This window comes from Mugil cephalus, chromosome 14 (genome assembly GCF_022458985.1).
Source record: "Mugil cephalus isolate CIBA_MC_2020 chromosome 14, CIBA_Mcephalus_1.1, whole genome shotgun sequence".
Classification (NCBI taxonomy): domain Eukaryota; kingdom Metazoa; phylum Chordata; class Actinopteri; order Mugiliformes; family Mugilidae; genus Mugil; species Mugil cephalus.
The window spans coordinates 15763665-15781975 of NC_061783.1; the positions used below are offsets into that span (position 1 = coordinate 15763665).

The 18311-nt window shown below is 46.3% G+C and overlaps 1 protein-coding gene across 3 annotated transcripts in view; it reads right to left on the reverse strand.

Annotated features, from left to right (window-relative positions):
* The window catches only part of ash1l (ash1 (absent, small, or homeotic)-like (Drosophila)), a 29204-nt gene extending 11447 nt beyond the window's left edge, over positions 1-17757 (reverse strand). For 2 of the 3 annotated variants that reach the window (XM_047604406.1, XM_047604403.1), the window contains exons 1-14: positions 17595-17757; positions 16420-16524; positions 12297-13097; positions 7298-11717; positions 4836-5496; positions 4497-4670; positions 4262-4356; positions 3806-3879; positions 3609-3654; positions 3291-3399; positions 2948-3154; positions 2630-2776; positions 326-434; positions 76-225 (exon numbers count right to left, since the gene is read on the reverse strand). In XM_047604406.1, the coding sequence (XP_047460362.1) occupies positions 76-225; positions 326-434; positions 2630-2776; positions 2948-3154; positions 3291-3399; positions 3609-3654; positions 3806-3879; positions 4262-4356; positions 4497-4670; positions 4836-5496; positions 7298-11717; positions 12297-12902 (6798 nt within the window). In that variant the 5' untranslated portion in view covers positions 12903-13097; positions 16420-16524; positions 17595-17757. Of the gene's footprint in view, positions 1-75; positions 226-325; positions 435-2629; positions 2777-2947; positions 3155-3290; positions 3400-3608; positions 3655-3805; positions 3880-4261; positions 4357-4496; positions 4671-4835; positions 5497-7297; positions 11718-12296; positions 13098-16419; positions 16525-17497 lie in introns of all 3 variants that reach the window. The other variant, XM_047604404.1, reaches the window with a different exon arrangement.
* Positions 17758-18311: the final 554 nt, after the last annotated feature.

Sequence of the window (18311 nt, forward strand, 5' to 3'; positions counted from 1 at the left end):
GTGTCCAGATTTTAACTAAAAGTGAACCGACGCCAACACAAACTCTTCGCGCTTCTATTTAAATGCATCACTCACTCGTTTTTTGAGCTGGTGTTTGGATTTCCTCTTCTCCTTGAGTCGACCCAGGCGCCGGGAGCTTCCCGTTTTCCCAGGCAAGCCGTTAATACGCTGGCTCTTCCCTCCAATGATGCCCCGGCAGCTCTCTGAGCCACACTTACACACTTGCTGTGGAGACAGGAGAGAAAAACAAGCCAAAATAATGAGTATGCGGGAAAATGGGGTTTCGCTCAAATCCGAGAAGAAAAAAAAGGTGGTCATGCTTCACCTGCTCCTCTATATTGAAGGAATGGAAGTTGTAGTCGTAGGTGAGCTCAGTGCCGCTGCTGATGTCCTTGAGAGCAAAGAGACCAATTCTGTACACCCCGTTCACGGACCTGCAACGTGGAAGGAAAATAAAAACTTAATGCGACAAACAATGTCTCTGTAAAAATTTAATGTGCACATTTAAAGTTCTAAAAAAGGATATTTAGAAAGACATTTAATTAATAATTTCATCTGTCTAGATACGACTGGATATTCAGAGATAAAATTCTAAAATAGACATTGAATGTGGTTGTAGTTGTTTTGACAGTAACTGTTGCTATGATGTAATTGCGTAACAGGTTGTGTGTGCTATGTAACAGACGCGCCGTTTCAGCTGAAAATAAAATTATAAGAAAGTGTCGTCTTCAATTTAGGTTTTCAGATCAAAAGTCAAAAGGTTTGACAACAATCAGCTGAGAGCACAGCTCATGCTGTATTTTATGCTGTTGACCATTTTAGTCGTTCTGGGGTAGGGACTTAAAATCACTATCTACTGTACATCTAAAGGAGATTGTGCGAAAGACTTACTGCCTTTACGTTTAAATGTTGATTTGAGAAAGGAAAGGAAGCAACGTTAAGTGCATTTCAAATATGGGATAAAAAGGGGAACCAGTGTGGCAAATGCTCAACGCTGTGTAAACCCCATTCTCTCCTCCCCAAATAAAGCAGCGCTCCAGCTTTTGGCCGTTCGTCTAAGAATAAAGCGCACTATTCTGCTTGCCAGCCTCTTGATAATTTATTCCTTCTATAGGGGTAAAAAGCTGGTTCAGCGCATTGTCTTCAGGCTCTACAGCTGTATCTAAGGCCCGGCTGCAAGTAATCTCTCTTCTGTGACAAGATGGATGGCTCGTCAGGCATTGTGCTGAAAATCCTCCATCCTCGTGGAGTCTTTTATTTCAGTCCAGCCACTCTACATTACACACACACACACATCTACAGACTGGTGCCCTAGATTATGAGCTGGTCTACGTTGGAGGGCAGAAGGTATGGTACAGTTAACTCTCTGAGGTCATTAGCTGTCCACAGCTGAATTCCCCTGAGAGACGCGTCTCGTAGATTCACCATGACAACTTAAGATAAACCAAGTAGGTTTCAATGATGGAAGTCAGGCAGAGAGACCTGCTCTGCCAGGTCTCCAATTGCTGTGGATTTAACCACGCTGTGAGAACAACCCCTCAGGAAACCAGTGAATTGTCTTGGCAGGGTGCAAGGGCTTTAAGCCATTTAGGCCTCTGAACACTGGCAGTGAAGGAGAAAGGTGATCTCATCAGATTACAACCACATGAATAAGGCTGGGGTTTCAAGGTAGAGCCTTCTCATTTACAGTGAAGTGCACCTGTTACACGTGTCCCTCTAAGAGCTATCATACAAGTTACATAAACAAGGACAACAAATATTGTCCAACATAAACTGTGATTACATGTCAAAGTATTAGGCTTAAACTAGTTTAAATGCAAAGCAACGAATCTCCTGAAAACCTTATAAAAAAATTCTAACACAAGCATTAACAGACAAATATTTTCTCTAAAGCTGTGGGTACTTTCACTGTAACCTCTGTTCTCCGATAACGAGTGAAGAATCGAGAACACAACAGCTGCGGCAGGACTTTTAGTGGCTCGGTTAGCCATGCCTCTATTTATTTGTCTAAATATAATTCTGTGCAAAAACATTTTCTGCCCCGTTCTGGTATTTTTTTTTTTTAAAATAGTCTCCAGCTCGTCTCATGCAGAGAGAATAAAGGAATTCCTCAGCTCACTCGAATCATCAGGCACAGAGAGACAGCCATTTAAACAAGTTAAACCATTTAGGTAATAGGCTGGTCTTTTTTCCAGTTCGTTAACCTGAATAGACAGAAGCATTTAGCAAACAAAACGCAGAGTTATCAAGCTGGAACTCTTTCTAATCAGCAGCTCTAATATTGCTCTCAACATCGAGCAATAGCGCTTGTAACATCATGCTTTAATTTCCTCTGTGACCAAAAGGCCATGAGAATATCTAACTGTCTTAATAAGACAAACTACACTGATGTGGACTATTAGAGCTACATAGTGAGAGTGAAAGCAATACTCTGCATTTGTCATCGCAGGACTAACAAATGAAGGTTGTTCCAGGTCTGGCTGGTGCACCCATCCACAACAACTTGTGGTTAACTGCTCATGCTCATGAGTCCTGAAAAGGCTTAGCCAAATCTGTTTTTGGTGAGAACCCAAAAGCACCACAAGGGCATTAACGAGGGGAATGGTTTAAAAGCTGCCCTGACACCCACCACTTCTGCATCTCGCAGTTGGGTTCACAGCTGTGGTTTATGAAGCGTGCCTCGTTGCCCATTCGGTAGCTGTCGATCACCATGCCGCTATCCAGGTTCAGACAGTAGTGTCCGCTGTTGGAGAAGTACTGCTCCATCATACGGTTCCTAACAAATGGAAGGTGTAAAGCAGAGGGAAATAAAAAGAGAAGTTTTCATTAGACTCGCAGGCCGACAGTATCGTAAACTGAGGCGCAAAGCAGAAGTAAAAACATTCAGAGAACATGATAAACGTATTGATATCTGTAACAGCAGGTAATCCGTCTGCCGCCGCCTCACCTGAACTCGTGTTCGCTGACTACTTCTCCCAGGTACTCAATGATAAACTGTCCAGAGCGGAGAGGCTCCTTGGTGCGGATTCCCCAACCTTTGCCCTCAGCGCGGAACCGCTCCAAACACTGGACCCAGTCGTGTCTCTGGATGTGCTGGTTGTCACAATGATCACCACAGGGACAGGTGCTGGGAGAGCACTCAGCGAAGCTCATCCTATGGAACGAGATCATTAAATAAGAATGAGGCTGCTGTACTTTTTTTCTTGACACCATGTTTCACATTCTTTAATTTTCATAGAAACATGTGACCATATCGTGTGCTGTTTAAAGCCGGCATTATGCGTCTCTACCTATTCAGGCAGTCGTCCAGGCAGCCCTTCTCAGTTGAGGCCTCAGCAGGTCTACAGTTGCATGTAGTCGTTTCATAACCAGAAAGAGGCTTCACATCCACATACACATCTATGATACACAAACAGGGGGATTACCATTTCACATCAACACTTTCAGGCACACCCAAAAAAAACTGAAAATAATTCTGTTTTGCGAACAACTGTGACATTCAAAAAACCCCAGTGTCTCAAAACTTAACAAGTTATCAGCAGGACATGAATTCACGAGGTTACAAACTACATTTTGGTTGGTTCACTGGAATGAAACCAAATACTCACTTGATCTGATCTTTTTATAAAGGGGGACATCGGGCCTCTTGTAAAGCTGAAACGCAAAAACAGACAGGTAAACACAAAAGTTTAAAGAGCAATAAAAACATATTTAACCTAAACTGGGCTTCAAAGTGCTCATTAACCTTTTTACTGTAAGCAATGAAAAGCCCATAAAAACACTTCTGTTCAACAAAATTGATCACCTGATCGTGTTTCCACAACCATAAGATGTCATAAGGCAACTGGAAATCAATGCGCTTCTGCCTCAGGTACTTCCCTGAAAAGACAAAGCAGGGGAAATTCAGCAAGATAGATTAAAAATTGACACAAAAGTGAAGAAGGAAGTCATTTCTGACCACACATGTAATTCAGTTACATTCATATATATACCCAGGTGTGTGAACCAAACGTTTGATGCAGCTTGCAGAAGAAATGTGTGTTTTATCTTATCGCAGCTGAAAATACAGGCGTGTGATAAGTGAAAAATGTTTACTGTGCTCAAGCTGTAAACCCTTGGAATCTTAAACATGGACTGAAAAATGATTTTCTGGATGTTACTCAACAACTCATTCAACTCAACCACTTACTCACACCTTTGACAATATGCAAAAACAATTTAGAAATTAAAATCTAACATCTAGTAAGAGTTTAAAACTCACCAACATGTATAGGAGCAGGAAACAATCCATGTTCATGTTCCCCAGGTATGTATTCTAGTTTCTCTTTCTTCAGCTGCAGAAGCTGACTACGAGGGCTACAGAAAAGAAAAATGAGAAGGTGGTTTACTAGGGGTGCAGAAAAGCAGTTTATGGTGCGTTGCGATGTGTCCTGCTGAAATAAATATCAGCATGAAGAAACAAAAAAGACATTGGGTAAGATATCTTTGGGACTCACTCCTCGGTCTTGTACACATCAGAGTACAGCCCCGCTTTCTGGAACTTTTTCTTCGGAGGTCTGGCTGCTCTTTTCTCCCGCTGGCTGGTTATGGGCATGGGTGGAGCTTGTTCCCTGGAGACGGTGCCTGGGCGCTGCGGGGAGCAGTGGCCATCTGGCTTGCCTTCCATTGAGCTAAAAATAGAACCGTGACTCGGTTTGTAGTGACAACTGGACATAATAAATGTTCCTATACAGTACATACCAGCACTAAATCCTTATATTAGCACCCAGCGGCTCAAAGCTGAGACTTGCAGATATAAAGGCCACCGTGCCACAGTGCACTGAAAATGTGCTTACCCATGAAAGTGCTGGAGCTCCTCTTGGGTGAGCCAACTTCTTCCCGTTGCAGGCCGGGACCTTGCCACCAGGCTGCCCAGGTTCTCCTCTCTTTCTGGCAAGGGCTCCTCCGTCTCTTCAACTTCCCCGTCCTCTACCACCTCTTCCTCGTCCTCCTCGTCTCCGTCCCAGTGCTTCCTCTTCTGACCTTTTCTACGCTGGCCCTGGACCACTGACTCAATAGCATCTGTCACAGTATCACCATCCCACCCTCTTCCTCCCGCTAGCCGTTCTCCCCCTCTGTCCCTGTGACGGGTCTGATTCACCTCCACGACGGGGGGTGGAGACGGCGGCGGGGAGGGCAGCGGGTGTTTCCTGGGACGCCCAGGACCCCTTTTCTTCACCACGTTGTTTCCTGTACGGGCTTGTCTCTGCAGCTTCTTGGCACGCAAGATTTTGTTGACGTGGTGCAGGCTGTGTTTGGATGGCTGTGCCCGATGAGAGTGGTGGGACATGGAGGCGTCCAGGCAACAGTCCTGAGAGGGAGAGAGGGAGGAGGAGGCAGAGCCATGGGAGTGAAAGAGAGACGACTGGTGATGGTGATGCTGCCGGTGGTGTAAAGATCCTTCAGACCCTTCGGAGGTAGGGAGGGCAACACCTCTTGTCTGGATACCTGTTGATCCTGGAAGAAAAGAAAAACAAATCGCCAAATTAATGCTACATGCAAAATTTTTTACATTTTTTAAGGGTGATTATCACTCATCATTAGCAATCACTTTCTCATTTTTCCCATAAATCCTTCTTCAAATCTCTCTCTATTTTAACCCATATGTCACCATTGTCTTTCACTTTACTCTTCATGCTTTCCATCTTTGTATGGACTTGAAGGAAGTGACGTAGATGAAGGTGTAAATCAATGGACAGCATCATGTTTTTCTACACTGGTCCCTTACAAATAAACTATTAAGTAAATAAAAATAAATTTTACTGCTTCACTTTTCAAACATATTCTTGTTGTTCCTCATGAGTGTTAAGGTTCAACATCCTCTTCCAACCTCCTGCCCTTAGATATTTGCACAGAGATGATAAGATAAGAGAAACGTTGCGCATGTATTGTGATTTAGACTAGAACATGTGAGATGTTAGTCAAGGCTCAGCGGCAACAAGCATTTCAAATATCACTTGGTTAGAGGAGATCAAAGTGGATCACCATTAATTTATCCACTTCTGTCATTCACTTTTTGTCTTGTGTGTCAGCTCAGTCTCCACTTTTGCCCTCCATTATACTTACAAGTCTGTGACCGCTCACTGACCTCAAGCACTGAGCTCTAATGCGGGATTATGCTGGCTCGGTTTAAACTGCACCATATTGCCACAATGGAAACCTTTCAGGTTCCCATCTTACCCCCATGCACATAAACAATATTCATACACAAACACCCATCTTGGCACATTTCACACCAACGCACGAGCCGCCCTGATGAAGCGCCCTAACTCAAATCAGCAACATTAGCCGAGCCCAGGTGCTGGGCGTACAACCAGACAGGACTGGGCCTCGCATTGTGGGCTTTTGAGGGGAAAGTCGACTAAATATAGCATGTTAACAAAACACTCCACCCCTTCAGTAAGATGAGCTCTGGCTGAAATGCTGTACCAACTGGGGCCAAGTGTGGCCATCCACTCTCGCAGAGGAGCCAGTTTAAGTAATTACGTATGCTTTTTTTTGCCAAGCCTTTAACCACTAGTAAGAGCTACCAAATGTCAGCGTATGCTCAGGGGATGTCATTGGTTTTTCAAGGGGATTTTTTTTTTCACTAAAATAAGTGGCCCATTCCACTCATTTTCTCAGATGGTGCAGCTGAAAGAGCAACAGAGACAGAACTGATCATTTTCCAGAGTTGTTTGTTATATCCACAGCTGAGGTATGAATGGTTCCAGTGGCAACCACTGTGCAATCTCAAAACACACAATGACAGATTCTCAACAGAGACACATGCTTCGCTGTGTATAGATAAAGGACAATTTAAAAAAGCCCACTTGCTGTGCCATATGGCAATGTTTGAGGGGGTTACTGTCCAAATGCACAATCCAGGAGTCAGTGCTCAATCTAACAGACTGTTTCACTATTGCTGTGCCAAGTAATAAAGCTCACCAGACACCAGCCAATCATACTCTGACATAGGATTCATAACACATCTGCATCACATTTATTTTTTCTGAATGAATCTGATGCATAATTGACTCCAGTAACCTTTAACAATATGACATTAAATGCATTTTTTGTATCAAATAGCTCATCAGTGTCACTAGTGTACCGAGCTACATGAAGGGTAAGGCTTTCAATGCAATTCTCTCAATGTTCCAACGCATTCATTTCTATTAAATAGATCACATCTATCCTGCTGTCCTGCCAGTTTATCACTATAACCAGACTTTTCATACAGATGTTTTTTTTCAGTTTTAAACAACTAGATCAGACCTACCTAATTCTCTCCTCTCTGCTGATGCTGAGCGATCCTTCCTCATCGATCGGTCCATGTGGGAGAAGCCGGAGCTCTCTGTAACTCCCTCAGACTTTCTGCTTCTGCCCACCTTCATTGAAGTGCGGGTGAGAGCAGACGCAAACAGATTTGTCAGATTCGGAGAATCGTGGGCTTCTACATCCTCTGTGGGGGTGAGAGGCTCCTCGTCCTCGCTGTCCGAGCAGGCTGCTGGGTCTTCTGCCCGTCCATCTGAGAAAGAACCCTGGCCAGGTGCTATTTGATTCCGCGAAAGCTTGGAGTAGTCCGTTTCAGAGCTGCCCATCCTGAACCAGGACTCCACTGGATGGTGGCCCTTTGAGCTGCTACCCAACGCAAGCCTGGAAGGTCCTAGACAGGACATGGAGCTCTCTTTGCGCTTGTACCTTTCTGCAGATGAGGATGAGGAAGAAGAAGGGGAGTTGGCAGAGGTGGTGGCAGTTTGCTTGCTGCCACTGGTGCTGGTGGTGGCGTCTCGGCCAAAGCGGCATCGTTGTAAAGACTCTGCCATTCCCAAAGTGCCAACTCGCTCTCCTTTACTTGATGGCCCACTGTCAGAAATCCCTGCACTAGACCTGCTCCCTGATCCACCTCTTGCTGCTTCCTCTCTGTCCTCCTCTGCACAGCGTTCTCTATGTTTGTGCCTGTGTTTATGTTTGTGGTGCCAGTTGAAGGAAAGCTCAGATGACATGGGTGGGTACAGGACAGGGGACCTTCCTGCACCCAGGTACTCCTGCCTAAGCAGCTTGTGTTTTTTCTTATGAAATTTGGAAGGGTTCAGCAGGAGATGTGAAGGGTGGTGATGATGCATGTAAGATGTCGGTGGAGGAGGGGGGAAAGATGGGGAGTGGTGAGAGTGGTGGGATGGGCCTCCATGTGGTGACTGGTGGTGCGGGTGAGGATACAGAGCGCTTGCTGGAGGAAAGCCTCTGTAATAGCCCAAACCCAGGGGCCCAGAAGAGTAAGGAACGCTGTAAGAAGGGTGGTAGAAGCCTCCGCTCGAGAGAGGGAATCCTAGCCCAGGTACAAAGGGAACTTCTGACATTGATTCTCTCAGTTTGGGAGGACGTCCTCGTTTCTTCTTCATGTCTGGTTTACGAACATAGTGCAAGGGGTCGCAGGAATATGCAGGATGGGAGTAAAAGCTGCCAAAATTAACCCTGAAGATTGTAGGCAGGAGGTCCCTGTGAACATAATGATGTGGAGGTGGGCCGCCAGTGCCACCTATGCCACCACTGGACCTACTTCCCACACCTGGCACTCTACTTGATCCAGCTGGTATTCCAATTCCACTGCCGAGCCGGTGTCCTGTCGTCCGGTGAGCTATCCGAATTTCACTTAGTCTCACGACAATCTCATCCAGCTCAGCAAGAAAGTCTGGATCGAGCCGCCTGGACCGCAGCTGTAAGTACTTCTTCTTGCGTTTCCTCTTCTGTCTCTTAAGCTTCTCATAGCCAGGGCAGCCATGGCTGCGGCGTTTACATTTGTGCTTATGCTTCTCCTTGTGTCCCAGTAAAGAGGAGGCGGGTGCCGCTGGATGAGGTCTCCGGGGATCAGGAGATGACCTTGCCCCGTGGGGCGATGGAGAGGGTGAGGGATGCTCCATGAGTACAGTGGCGTGCCGACGCCTGCCTCTGGAATTGAGTCCCATCCCTGGACCCATAGCTGAGCCCATGACCCCCGGCATTAACAATCCACTGCCGATCCCAGGTGGCATCCCAATTCCACCCAAGCTGCCTGCACCACCAGCTTTCTCACCGCGGTCAGAAGTGCTGTTGTTGTCCGTTCCTATGCCACTGTCACTGGGCACCGTCTCCTCACTGTGTGACTCACTGACTGGTGATGGAGTTGCTTCTTTCAGCTCGTTGAGAGGGGCAGGGGAAGTGGGATGGAGTGGCCTGGGAGGGGAAAGCTTATGATAATGGTAATGCTGCCTGTAATGGTGGTGATGGTGGTGGTATCCACGACAAGATGACTTTTTCTGGGAAGCTGCCGTGGCCATAGACGATGAAGTCGTGCCGAGCACATGGTTACGAGGATTAGGGGCCGAAAAGGTTGGAGGAGGAAAGGAGAAAGTGTTGTGGCTATGATGGGTGTTAGAATAATGAGAATGACCTGCAAAATGCACCGAACCGGGCTCCACAAAGCTGGCATCGCTGATGGGACTGTGGCCTCCACTTGACTGTGACAGCGAGGGAGAGGGAAAGACATCTGAAGAGGAGAGCTGGTGCTGGGATTGTGACTGATGGTGATGGAGAGGGGAAGTGGTGTTTGGAGATAGAAAGGGTTCTGGTGGTGGCGTTGTCGCCGAGACGTTAGATGCTGCTTTTGGTTTACGACCTCTCCTCTTTCCCATGTATATCGTCCCCTTTTTACTAACATTAATTTGTGGTCCTAGTTTTCCCCCAAAAGAGGCAGCCAGGGAGGACAATGATTGAGTTGTAGCTTCCACAGCACCAGCCACCCCACTGGTGGTGCATTTAGGGGTGTCTTCTGTTCTTGGGCCTAAGAGGAACTGACTGAGAATACGCTTTCGCTTCACACTTTTCATCTTATTAATCTTGCCGATAATAGTTTTCATGATAAGCTGCCCGTTTCCTTTGTTGCGGAACCGCCTGTCTCCCATGTCTCCTGCTTCTGGAGCCAATGTGGGAGGCTGGCCCTCTTGGGGTAAGGTAGGCGGAAGGCGCTTGGGGCGTCCACGTTTTCTAGGCATAGGTTTAGGGGGATTCAGATCCACCTCTGGGTGAAGAACAGGTGGATCCTGTTCTTCTTTGGATTTCAGCAGAGATGAAAAGACGTTAGAAGGGGCCTGTTTGTTGGGGGGATTCCCAGGGGCTGGTGCGTCAAGCCTTGGCATTTTAGACTTTGGCCTTCCCCTTTTCTTAGGCTGGGGCGGGAAAAGCTGTGACACTGGACTTTGAGGCACAGGATTTGGTTTGACCTTATTTGGATTGGGCGGTCTGCCTACAGGTCTTTTAACCGGCGGTGATGGCATTTCCAAGCTTGAAGCTAAAGGCATGGTGGTTTTGTTCTCTGTGAAGGGACTGTCCTGGCATGCTCTTTGATTCTGCGCCTTGTTCATAACACGCGTCCAGCGGGGTTTCCTTCCCCTGCGTTTTTTAAGGGGTTTGCTGTCCTGCTCAGCGGGAGAATCTAGTGATGAATCGGGAGAATCATCTCTTAGAGGTGTCTGTGGGCTCTCATCGTCATCATCATCCTCATCCTCATCCTCTTCCTCCTCGTCATCATCATCGTCGTCTGGCTCTGGTGGAGACGGCGCCCTTTGTCTAACAGACTCAGGGGGGCTGCTAGTCCGACCAGGACGACTGCTATCCCGATTAGGACTACGCTTACTTGGACTCGAGCTCTTTCCCCTCTCAACCCGCAGTGACTGATTACTCTGCCCCTTGTCTTTCCCCTCTGGTTTGCCTGTTCCATTTGAAGGAGGGTACTTGGTTAAGTCTCTGGGGCTGTCCCTGTCCTGTTCCCTCTCAGCCGTACTGCTTTCCTCTGCCAGGGCAGGGGACTCTCGCGCATGGTGTCCTTGAGAGGGAACAGGGGAGCTCAGGTGACTCACTGCACTCACCGTCCTCTGCTCAGCCGAGGTGGAGGAAGAGGATGAAATAGGACAAGATGGAGAAGACGTTGCGTGGGGTAGGGAGTGAGCAGGACGAGAATGTTGCTTTGAAATGCTACTGTTGTCGTTGTTGCCGTCCTTTGACATGGCCGACAGGCGGTTATTGCCGTAAGTGAATGCTGGGCTGCTGTTGCCACTGCTAGCTTTTTCAGACCCATCTGAATCTTCTTTCATCAGTTGTGTCGGGCTAGGTGGATTATCTGAAGCACAATCTTTGTTCCGTGAACCATAGGGCCGACCAGGTGGTCTTGACACAGGAGGTGGTGGAGAAAGGTGAACCATTCTTGAATATGTGTTCCTGTTGGCCATAGCCCTGTCTCGCTGCTTGGCTGTGGGAGCCATGAAGCCTGAGCTTGGTAGAGGAGGAGTGGGATCAATCTTTGCAGGTTTGGCTGGCTTAGGAGTCTTTGATGGCGGGCAAGTCGCTATAAGTTGAGCTAATTTCTCAGTGACTGTTGGCGCTACCCAACCTTGAACTTTGTCCTTGTCTCTCTGACTTTCTGTGCTGTATGTGTACTGAGGTGACTTAACACCTTCGAAGCTGGGTTCTTTTGATGCAGGTAGTGGTGGAGAAGGTGAAGACGTCCGAGCGTTGGGTTGTGGAGGCTGTGTTTTCTTCCCAGAGGAATGCGTTTTGCAGTCTGGTGGAGGGCGGTGAAGGTTAAGGGGTCTCTCTGATGTGGTGGTGGTGGATGCTTTTGTGTCTGACTTTGAATCAGACTTGCAATCTGTCTTTGGTGGGCCCTGGGAAGAAAAAAAAATACAAGGCAAGTGATTAATTGTCACCAAACATTATATTATAATTAATAAATGTAGCACCCAATTTAAAGTTACACAAAATATGGCAAAAAAAAAAGCAATGTTCTTTTTAACCTTATACAAATACGTATTCAGTGCCAAAATATTTTCAGTCCAATTCATGGCAGGCGGGATGGGGGGGAGGGTGTTACATTCAATAACACTTATTAGGGTCAGATTGGGGACAGCGAGGGAGAGCTAGAGAGAGAGGGGTCATGCAAGGATGGGGGTGGAGAGGACATGGCCAGGCAGAGACAGAGGATAGACGACACAGACGAAGGGAGAGTGGAAGGGGTGGTGCCGAGTGAATAGAGGCAAGGCAATGGAAAGCACAAAGAAAACTAAGGAACAATTTATGATGTGCTCTTTTTTACTGCGGTGATTACTAGGGTCGCATTGTTATGGATGCTGCTTTACCAGTGACTGACTATTAGTGACTATTTTAGGAAGTAGGATGCATGAACAAAACCAGGGTATCCGCTGCTGAATCAAAATACGTAAAATGACTATGTTCTCATTCCTTACCCTTTTTGCTGGAGCACTTCCATTCACTTGTGATGGTGACACGGTGGTTGTGCTGGCAAGAGGAGGAGCGGGAGGAGGTGGTGTTAGAGCTTTAGAAGAAGGAGCTGATGAAGATGATGTGGCTGGTGGTCTGTTTACACTGGGACTCTTTTCCCTCTCTTTTTCCCTGCCCTGTGAAGGACTTTGGCTCTGACTGCCTGGCCCATCGCCTGTAGCTGCTGCACGGTTTCCACGAGCACTGCCTCCTCCACGACCCGTATGCCTCAACGTGGCCCTGAAGGCTGGTCGGCACACGTAATTCTCCAAGATCTTAGGGGGCTTCTTCATGCGCTTTGCTTGAAGGCCAATCTTAAGTTTGACATTGCCCTCAGACAGACTGCTCTCTTTGATGGAGAAATGGGACTGGTCGCCACCTGCACCTCCTGGGCCACCTGCACCTCCTGCACCAGCAGAGACAGCGGCAGCTCCCTCCTTCTCTCGGTCCCTCTTCTTCTCCTCCTCCTCTTCTTTCTTTCCACCCCCTCCCTCCTTCTCGCGCTCCCCTGAAGAAGCACCAGAGAGAAGGGGCGGCGGAGTTGCAGTTCTCCCCTGAATCTTCTGATCCATCAGAACCTTAGTGCGGCGTGCAAGTTATACAGGGAGTGGAAGTTGTGGATACAAGGTAGAGTTTTTGTGTTGGGGTGGGAAAGGGGTGAGGGAGGGGAAAGGGGGAGGGAATAACGGCAAGGGTGAAGCGCTCCTTGTATTGAGGTGGCTTCTCTCCCTTCCTTGGCTGACCAGCCCTCTTTCTCCGTCCTTCAACTGCAGAGGCAAAAACAGGTATAGTGGAGGGGATAGAGGAAAAGAGACAAGGGAAAGGGAAAAAAAAACAAAATCCACATTAATTACTGCAACACAGAACAAGAAACAAACATTTTCAGTCTTGCATATAACAATAAAACTGTGTACAAGTCTGTCTTATGATGTATTATGAGTTTTGGAGGCACAGACATTTGTATGACTTGTGCTGTGCGAAATTTCAGCCTAATTCCGCTAAAATTTCATCAAAAGTTTCAGTCACTATTGTTGAAAGAGAAGCCGGAGGTGGAAACAAAGATTGACCTGGCTGGCAAAAAAAGACACAGCGCTGACTAGCGTTGTTACAGAGCGAGCCAGACTGATGAGCATACAAGCATAAATGGCTCTCACCGGCGTAAATTACTGCGTCTAGGTACCGCTGTACTCTTAAAGCACCTTAAGGTATGTCTCAAAGATTTTCATTTCATTTCACAACACAGCAGGAGAGCATTATTCACTCAGAAATAAAGTAACAGTAAAGCCTATATAGGCTCTAAACAAAAAAAAACACACTGAATCTGGATGGTTTTAGGGAAGTAAATAACAAGCTAACAAACTTAAATAGCTTCATAAAAAGTTGCGCGTAACTTTACTCGAACATTCACACAGTCACAACAAACTCGAAAATCATATTTCCGATTATAAAACAATACACCAGAAATCTCTTCTCTGGTCTGTAAAGCACCTCCATTACTGCGCCTGGACATATGATCAGTCTGATCCGCTCATTTTAAAAACATTTTCATCAAACACAATCGGGGTATCACTAGTGCAAAGCAGACAGAGGACAATCATTTTTATGATCTACTTGGCCAGAGACTGACCTTCATTCTGCCAGGGTGACTTTTTATGGTGTGCTCTTTCTCACAGCCTATAACAATCTGTGACCTATTTACACCACGCCAAAGCTCTTCTACCTGAGAAGCGTAACCTTAGGCACAAGGACTCTGAATTGTCCACCTGCGATTTACAAAGCACACATGGTTCAGAGTCAATAGTTAATCCCACAGTGCTGCCACATCCTTCCAAGTGATATGGGGTAAGATGCCGAATGAGCAGTCCCTTAAGTAGGCTCATTAGCTGCAGTGGAAAAGGGTTTCTGTGATAGTGGCAAACTGCTCATATCCGACGTTAGCACAGCAGCAGAAGAGAGCAGCATGCTTCTTAATTGTGCTCCTTAGAGGATAGCCCAATTCAATGAAGTTGTCTACAGCTCCCCGTGGTCACTGAGTGATTTAATGCGGATTCGCCCCCGAGCAGGTGCTTTCTCCGGGTGAAGTCATTTGGAGGCAATTCAGAACTGTGACCTCAGCACATTGGGTCCTCTGGGACTAGACAGAGGATCCAGCCGCCTTTCCCAGCCTTCGCCAGCAGCAACTGAGAGTGAGTGATAGAGCGTCAACGTGCCGGCGGTTTCTCTGCACCCTGCATTAGTGGAAAGCACTAAAAGAGCTACTTAATGGATCCTCAAGAAAGTCATACAAGTCGTCACATTGGTAAAGAGAGGAAAAAAAAAACAAGAAATCTACCCAACACATCATCGTACATGTGCGTGCTTTGGATTATGAGTGTGGAAAACAGTAGTAGATTTTTTTTTTCTGTTTCAGCTGAACCAAGCAGTACACTTTTTGGGAGTCTCGTCTGTAGTTCCCCCACGCCCTCATCTCTGTGTTTACTTCAATTACTCACTCCTTTTTGCCTCAAAACTGCACTCTCCCCCGACTATACATACCACACTCAAATCACACCTCCCTCTTTTCTTTAACACTCCATCAATCTCCGCGCTCTTTAAGCTTTTCCGTCCCCTTCCTGCTCTATTTCGCAAACTTGGAAAGCAGCCGTAACGGCGTACAAACTAAAGTCACTGTGTTCCCACTTTAATCGAAAACACATTTCACCCATCACCCACCCCACAAACTCGGTTCATCGTGTCCTTCTTACACACTGTGACAAATGTTCCCCTCATTCTTTTATACTGAAACGCTTCACGGTGATGGGAGCTGCTTCCGTTGCTGAAAATAAACCACCGTACTACCTAACTTTGTGAGCGAATACTGACACGGGTCTGGAGATTAGCGCCCGAGAAAGTCAAAACATTTTTTCCCTAACCGCTAACACGCCAAGACAAGTTAATTATCTGATGCTAGCCTCTGTCCAAATTGTGACTGATAATCTTTGACACTGAAGTATATAATGTTTTCACGTTTAGCGGCGAGGTACTTTTGTGTTTACCACGCTGTCGTTTCATTTTTGTTTCGAGTCATACCACGCAACGACAATCTACTATCGGTTTCGAAGTCTGATATTACTCAAGTCTGACACTTGTTTTTCGTTTAGGTCCAGAGCAATTACGACAATTTAAAGAAGAAGAAAAAAGGGTATATATATGTCTATATACATACATACATACATACAGTAAATACAACAAAATAGTAACAATATGAATACCAGAGTACCAATAATCAATATCAGGCCAGCAACCAAAGAAATGGCAGAGCAGGGAGGAACGTAGTAAACAACTTCCAGTACCCCCTCCCATTTCTTTCCTCCCCTTACTCCCTCCCTCCTTTCACTCCCTGCTCACTTTTGCACACGTTGTTCATAACTGCCGATTTCCCTTTGGTCATAGCAATAGTATCCAACCCACCCACCCCCACATCATTCACATGAGGGCTGGCGTCTGCCCCAGTGAGAGAGCTCCCCTGTCATTTCCAAGGCTTTTTACTCCATCGGCATGAGCACAGAGCCGTGCTCTGGTGGGGGGCGGGGGGCAGGCAAATTCCTTTACTACTATTACTACTACTACTACCATTGCTTTAAAGTCATGTAGCAGCGCAAATGAGAGATGTTTAAGCACTGAACACGAAGGAGTTGCCGTCGAGGCTTGAATGGGAATGACAGGTGTCAGTCAGACAATGCTTAGAAGTTCAGCTACTAATGAGTTTGGAAACACACCGCAAAACATACATATATGTATAAATCAAATAACGTTATCTGCTTTACGGTTTCCTGCACAGTCAACGCTGCCACCTCAAAAGAGTAACTGATGTGCGATCGCCTCTTAATTTTCACTGAGACAGCTCATAAAAATTCACTGTTTCACTGTTTAGTCATAACAACCGCCTCAGCCGAAAAAGGAAACCCGGGTTCAGAGACATGCACTGGCAGTTTCTCAAAGTACTCAGCAGTGCATGCTGTGCAGTAATAACCAAACAGAACCAGCGAGCCTTCACCTTAATGTCAGAAGCAATCAGCAAACATGACAAGTTTAGGATTTTGCACTCACCTCTGAAATTGTCCAAAAACGGCGTTCACATTATTTGGCTCACTGTCCTGCCTTCATGTGTATCAACGTGGTGGCCACATATTTTTTTTTGTAATCATCCAACAGCTGAAAACACCAGAAACCAAAACATGGTCAGGGTCGTACACATCTAAGAAGAAAAAAAAAAAAACTACAGAAAAAGAAGAGGAGCTACAGGGACAACATAAAAAAAAAGAAGTGTATTGTCCCTTTTCCTAAAGCTACAACCGCATGTGCTGTTTTCAAACGTGCCAATACAACATCACGAGGAAGCGAAGAAAAAAAATAATCAAGATCTTGAAGGCAGCCACAAATCTGAAACGGAAATCATTGCACGCAGCTTCTTACCACCTACAAAAATAGATTAGTAACCTTGCCAGCTCCAAAACACAAAGTTGTGTGTGTGTGTATGCAAAAAAGCTGAGTGCCAACATGTGAAAGCATCTCCCCTAAAAATAATGTATTTCATAATCCTTAAGATAACAACAAAACGGAGCTGTAAAGACGCACGGGCGGCGCTCAATATAACCCCGTGTGTATAATAAAAAGCTTTGTGTTTATTTTGTTATAAGCTAGTAGCTATCATCCGTCCAATAATAAAACAGCCCGTGCTACGTTTTGTATCAATGGCAGCTAACTAGCCATCTATCAGCAGCCTGTTTGAGGACGATTTAGGCAAATTTCTCCCCAGCACAGCCTTAACCTGTGCTGTATGCGAGCAGGAGACGAGTGCTAGACGCTTACAGCTTTCGTATAGTTTGCGTAAAAACCGAGTGTATATGACACAACCCGGGACAAGTGATGCACATAATCTTGCATCTCCGTCACAGACACTCGTGTTACTACATCTCAGGCTACGACGGCTAACGATGCACTAGCAAGTGAGCTAAACCAGAAAAAAAAAAAAAAAATCTTCCCACGCCGGTTAAAAGACAAAAGCACAATCAAATCGACCGGAGAGAAGGAGAAAAAGCAGACACGGAAAAATACGGCGGATTATATTCCAGTGGTACAAAGTAACGTATGCAGCGCCGTGTAGGTTATTAAAAAAAACACTAACTGTCAACAAAATGGCGGCTGCGTTGAATCAACAGAGACCCGAAATGGATCTCCTTGTATTTCTTCTTCCTCGCTGCTAAAAATCCAGTTTTCCTTACAGCAAGCGGTGTCCGTGGTATCTCCCCCCGAGATGCTCCGAGCTCCGGTCCGACACGCCGTTAGCTGGGCCTGGATGTGTCAGCGCGGGCCTCTGTGGTTAATCGGGCCTCCATGTCTGCTCAGCCCGTATCGCTACTGTGTCAGTACAACACGGGCATTCTCGGTCCCACAGAGGAGGAGGGAGGGAGGGAGGGAGGAGGAGGAGGAGAAGGAGGGAGGGAGGGAGGAGGAGGAGGAGAGGTGCAAATGTCGACTGTGCGCGCGGTTCCTGCGGTCCCTGGTCATTGACAAAACAAAAACAAAAAAAGAAAAAAAAAGATAAATGTCTGTGTTTCTGTATTTCGCTATTTTCGGGTGCAAAGCCTGGTGTTTTTCTGCAGGAGGACGAGAGGGTGTGTTTGCTGGTATGCAACTACTGTCAAAGTGGCGGTGCCTGGTTTCAGTGGCTACGGAGGGTCAATAACGCTACAGTATATAAACAGGCTAAAAATAAACTCATTCTGCTCCACAAGGATGTTGTTCTCCTGTCCTGTTGTGTTGTGCTCTTCAACTTGAGTGAAGAATATGAAGGCAGATTCTGGGTTCAGAGCTTTAGGGGGTGTCACAAAGCTGTCATTTGGTTTAAAAATATAAAGATACGAGGTAGGAACATTAAGTGCAAAACAAACTTAAAGATATGACGATCAATAATAAGAGACAACATCAGTCTATTTAAT